At 37.2% G+C, this 5886-nt stretch overlaps 1 protein-coding gene across 5 annotated transcripts in view; it reads left to right on the top strand.

Moving 5' to 3' along the window:
- Positions 1-2154, top strand: part of TMEM196 (transmembrane protein 196) — a 20177-nt gene extending 18023 nt beyond the window's left edge. For all 5 annotated transcript variants that reach the window (XM_027877942.1, XM_027877939.1, XM_027877938.1 and 2 more), the window contains one exon: positions 1313-2154. In XM_027877942.1, coding sequence (XP_027733743.1) covers positions 1313-1375 — 63 coding nt within the window. In that variant the 3' untranslated portion in view covers positions 1376-2154. The remainder of the gene's footprint in view (positions 1-1312) is intronic.
- Positions 2155-5886: the final 3732 nt, after the last annotated feature.

The following is a 5886-nucleotide window of genomic DNA, read 5'->3' as shown; positions in this document are numbered from 1 at the left end:
CCTTCCTTCCTTCCTTCCTTCCTTCCTTCCTTCCTTCCTTCCTTCCTTCCTTCCTTCCTTCCTTCCTTCCTTCCTTCCTTCCTTCCTTCCTTCCTCTCTCTTTCTCTCTTCTTATTTCTTTCTTTCTCTCTCTTTCTCTCTTTCTTTCTCTCTCTCTCTCTCTCTGCCTGCCTGCCTTCTTGCCTGCCTTTCTTTCTTCCTTTCCTTCCCTCTGTCTAGACCAATGAATCTTGCTTCACTTTTTTCATAGAAGGTTCCACAGGAAGGGGGACAAACAAATCCCTTTAATTCCATATTTTCTCCAAGTGTACCTAGGAAGAACAGATGAATTTAATCTTTCCACACAGAGAAGAGTTTCTGGTCCGCATGCAATTATTTTAGAACAAGTTCCATATTGGCACCTCTAGCTCATCTACCTGAATTTTAAAAATACCCCAAGCTGCACTTCTATGAATGTCCGTTCCTCTTGGCATAGTTAGATGTTCTCTGTCATTGGACATAAGCAGCAGATCACTTTTTTCTGCATCCAGATTCAATTTGGTATGAAATAGGCCTGGATTGCTCTTAATAAGGCTGTTCTGACCATAGACTCTGTGCGGTTTTGCAGCCTTGAAGATCAGGAAACTGCTTAGTTAATGTGGCCATCCCTATGCTTATGAAGCTGCTAAGTGGGTATTGTTTGGATTTCAATTTGAGAATTAGAGAATCAAACTCCAAAGAAATCTTGCTTTAGCATTCTGACTCATGAGCAGGTCATCTTACTCTAGGATGACTCACCTGCCAACAACTGCTGAACTGCTAAAACTGTAGACTGGCATATTAAGGGAAAACCAAATCAGTGTTATCCCAAGGGAAAGCAAGCGGTTAAGACCCTTAGATCCTGTTTGGATCCCAGTGTCTATCTCAGCAAGCATCGAATGGCATCTGTTTATAGCATGTCAGCACAGAAAAGGGTTTGAATGGAAACAGAGACTTAACTACCATCTTGTTCTTTTGTACATTAGCACACAATTGATGCAATTTCAAAGGACAACATCAAAAAACTTGCACAGATGCCATCAATGCTGTATATGTGGTCTGAGTGTAATGTCCAACTCAATCACTGTCAATGAGTCTATCAGCTTTAAAATGTACTTAATTTATGTAGGAAGAACATTTAGTAAGATTTATCAAGCCAAATAAAAAATGTAAAGTTTTTCTCAATGTTTGAAATTCAGAATTTGTTCAAGTTTTGTTACAAACTTAGCTAACTGAATTTTGAAGACCATAAAATAATTCTAATTTTAATTAGTATTTTCTATTCTTGTTCCAGGAAATGACAGACAACCTAAGCAATGGTGGCCCACACCTGATTTATAATGGAAGTGTATATTAAGAGATTTTTAAAAGTTCCATGGAAAGAAGTCATTTTAGAATTTTCTTCAGGAAAAAAAATAGACTCCAAGAAATTGAGAAAATGGAACTATCTTAGCTTTTATGGCTCAAATGTCACAACTGCAGACCAGCACAGCTGCAATTCCCTTTTAGAACCATGTTCAAAATTTGTCTCTTAAACATTTTGCGGATATACAGTATTTATTCACTTCCTGGCTACTGTCTCTCAGTTTTTTTGTCTGAATAACTTTTCAGAATTGTGATAGTATTTGAAATAGAGTTCTCAAGATTCTTCTTCTCAAGAAGACTCAAAAAACAGAAAAAAAGAAAATTAAACTGGACCACACTTAGCCAGCTCATAAGAGAAGGCAGAGGAAGAATGGCTCTGGGGAATCTTTTTCTCCTCTCCACTTAGCAGCATCTGGTGCGATATGATGGCTTCAGATCATGGCATGGTACAGCAACACATCTGCACCATCACCCTCCACACATTTTGAATGCATCCTGCCTCAGTTTTCCTATCCTCAGTAGGTCATATCAAAAGAGAGTGCAAATTCTTCCAAAAGGCTTTCATTTCACATCCAGAGAGTAAATGAACAGTGTGCTGAAAACAACACCAATGTCTTTGTTTTGAAAGACAGAATGCTCTAAGAATGCCATAAATCAAAACCTCAATAATGCCTTGTTGTAAAGAAATTGTAAATATTTCCAATTTGTGAATGAAGTATATTTCGTAATTTGTTCATAAAAGATGACAAATAAAATTAAAACTAAACCAGAGATTATAGAGAGATGTTTTGGGGTTTTTTTTTCTTGTTATAAAGATCTTGCAAAGCTGAACTATTATGCTTGCAGTTTTGCACAACATGTTGAAAAGTTCCTAAAGGGATAAAGCAAGCCCACAAAGGAAAAAAATGAAGGCTGAACGGAGGCATGGTCAAGGTCAGAACATCCTGGCAATTCTTCACACACACAACAGAGTTTGGAGTATATTAACACAGTATGTATGTTAAGACAGCAGCTTTAACTGACCCAAAACTTTATTGTAGGACCTACTGGCTCATAGAAAAATGGAAGATTCAATCTGTAACAGAACATATAAAGCATAATATTCTTAGAAAATATTCATATAAAATTACTCATATGTTACATTGTGAGTATATGACCATACTGTGAAGCCCAGCACTTCAACACGAGTTTCAGATATGAGCATTACTTATGATTGGCAACATTTGGTGATTTATACCCATGTTCCCAGTCAGTTTTGAATAGAGTATTATTACTGTTTAAGCCATGCCATAAAAATGTCTATAAATTACATTAACTTGTTTTGTGAATCTATATGGTATAAAACAATGTTTAATTCAACTGTCTTAGAATTTTTCAAGTCTCTAAGGTAGTTTTCTATCTAACATGGGGAAACATCTTCACTTCTATTTAAGTCTCACTTAAACTTCACACAAATTAGTTGGATGGCTAAACTTGTGAGTCAGAAAAAGGTCCACATTATAAGGCTTTTCTTCACTTACTTACTGTTCCAAAGGTATTTTGAATCTTCTCAAAGGTCCTGATATACTAATATTTATTACATACGTTAAAAACAGCTAATGAGATTGTTCAAGTTCATAAGAATACAGATACTGTCACAGCAAAATAACTAGATGTTAGGGCATTCTGCTCAAGGAGATGCTCCCTTTTCCAGGTACAGCCATTCTTTGTACTATCTCCTCTACTACATTCCAGGTTTTTTGGACTCTTTATAGCAGGCCATTGCCCTTTCAGTTTGACACTCCTGTTCCTCTGCAGCAGGAAACATGGGATATATCTGTTCCAAGTATGTGCCCCTTATGGAAGCATTTTTTCTGCAGCTCCAGACACAATCTGTCAAGGTAGGACCCCTGTCTAAATGGGCTGCAGGGGTTCATATACATTGAAAAATCCACACTGAACATATAACCAGAGGAAGTGGTTCTGTAAGATTCCTTTCTCCATTGCATCAGTAAAAGGAAAAGAAAATAAGTTAAAAAATTACTCAAAAATCCACCTCAGAACCACCTGGCTGAGGTTCATCACTAGCTCTGTAGGACAGCTTGTAAAATCATGGTTCTCACAGAGGCCTTTTGCAGCACCTCAGGACTAAGAGTGATAGCTCCAGATCCTAGAGTAATTTGGAGCTGCAGTTCAGAATCTGCTCAGGAATGACATGAAAGAACAGACCATAACACCACCTAGTTATTTATTACAAATACTTCATTTCCTGGTGTGTTAGCAAGAGTACAGAATAGCGCAGGGAAAAGGATGATTCTTCTATAACCAACACAGTAGTGCAGTACAACAGGCACTTTCTCATGCTTTGGAAAGGAAATGAGGATACATTCTCCAGGCTCACGTTTGAAGTTCGACTGTAACTTACGAAATACAATTACACCACTTCTGCCATGTTTCAGGAGGTGCTGGAAGGAGAGAGGAGAGATCCGGGCCCCAGATTCAATTGTTAGGGATTTTTTATTTCTTTCAGTGCCAAGCCTATAGAATACAGAAAAAATGGCTGGTCCCTGCTTTAATAAAAGCCTTGAAAAACAAATCGGGAATTCAAAAGACTTGGGAACAAAAGTGACAAAGACTGCTTTTACTTGAGATATAGAAAGAGGATCAGAATTCTTAAGTTCAAAGTAAATTACCATAATATATGGATGAAGTAGGGGAATTCTAGGAAAAGTTTCACTTTAATGAAGTGTTGTTCCATAACTGCATACAGAGCTCAACTGCAATGGAAATATTTTTTGTATGTTTTCATACAAACTGTATGTTTACACACAACTGATACAGTTGAAAAGACATTCATTCCACTTATCCAAATGCATGAAAAATAAAACTTCCGGTTTTCAGAATGAGACCAGCCAATGTATCTACACCAATAGCTTGAAGGCTGGGCACCAATGTTCATTTTAACCTAAGTAGGACGAAACATGTATTGCTGTTGATGCAGTTATGTCTGATTCATGCTGCTGTAAAAGCAGATGCTGGCTCAGATTCTCTCAAAGAAAGTCAGCTGTTATTTCCTAGGTCAAGCAACACTCTTCCTGAAGAGACTTACTTATTGAACTTTGTGTGTAGGACTTACCTGATAAGTTCTTGATGTATGCTTTAATATTTTAGGCTGTATTTTAGGTTATACTTTGCATTTCATTGAACCCCAGCTGATGAGAAACACACATATGTTTTGAATTTACAATAATCAACCGTTCTTATTGCAAACTCTGCAGAAAGATACATATAATATGTTTTAAATCTTTGTCTTGCTCAATCTTCAATAAATATATATGTTGCATTAGGACATATGAATTTCCCTTCAGATGGTCTAGAGAGATAAGAAGCACAGTGGAGCAGACCACATTCAATAGGAAATCGATATGCAGTAAGCCATAATCACAAACTGTCATGCTTGTACCAGAATTTTCCCTGAGAGTGTGATTTTGAAGATAGACCAAAAAGAGAGTGTATTGGTTTAAGCCATTTTTAATCCTTTCAGATCCAGTCCCAGGCAGGTTAAGGAGTTAAAGGGAGCCTTTTATAATTAAAAGCTTAGAAAAATCTAAAAGCAGACTGGCATTAATACTACCATTTCATTGTAGATATTACTGCATAATCTTTCTGCCTAAAATTATTCTAGCTGGCTTTTTTTTTTTTTCTGTGTTAGAGTGTCATCTTTAGCTCCACCATAAACCTCCAACATAAACCAGCCAATGTTACAACCAAAGCTGTTGTATATGTACAATCTGTTGGACAGATTTCAAAGAACAATTTTAGAACTTGTGCAATGAGTAACCAGACAGACTCAGTCTCCGGGGGGGCAGAAGAAAAAAAAAAAAAAAAGCAAGCAGAATATATTTCATAGAACATAATTTGATGCTAAACCCATCCTAGTTTAATCAGCCTGTGAAACTCTAAATGACCTTGTGAAGCTTGCTCAAAAAGGCCTTTTTTTCCTCCTAATTATAAAATCATGAAAATGCAATTTGATGTTCTGAAGGAAAAGAAGGGACTGGATGATATAAATCAGTAGCAGGAACTTCAGCAGAAGGTGTGTGCCTGGAGAGACTTGTTTGGCTATGAAAGTGTTTTTCTGCTACAGAAAGAAGCAGATTTGCCTCGGAGCAAAAAGTCTAGAGGGCTCCACCAAAGGCTCTCTTGACACCTCTCTTCAAAATAGTCAAAGAAACATTGAAGACACCTACTTCTGCCAGAGAACTAACAATAAGCTGTGCAGAGCACCCTCACAATCGCTCTGCAGTTCCCTCAAACAAACTTTGAGCATATACAATGGTAGTTTTTTGGGGGGGTTTCCCTTTACATTATATTACATTTGGTTTACTGTAAGGTATGTCCTTTAACCACGGAGTCACAGCAGACTGCTTTAGTGACTTTCACACCAGTATAATTTTGCTTCATGACCACTAGAAGGTTTGGGGTTTTTTTTCCAGAGATCACTCTGAAATTCATTTATAATCC

The sequence above is a fragment of the Empidonax traillii genome, unplaced genomic scaffold, assembly GCF_003031625.1.
Source record: "Empidonax traillii isolate 1590-97213 ecotype Southwest subspecies unplaced genomic scaffold, ASM303162v1 scaffold35:size4298261, whole genome shotgun sequence".
Taxonomy (NCBI): Eukaryota; Metazoa; Chordata; class Aves; order Passeriformes; family Tyrannidae; genus Empidonax; species Empidonax traillii.
This window is presented reverse-complemented; position numbering and strand designations above follow the sequence as displayed.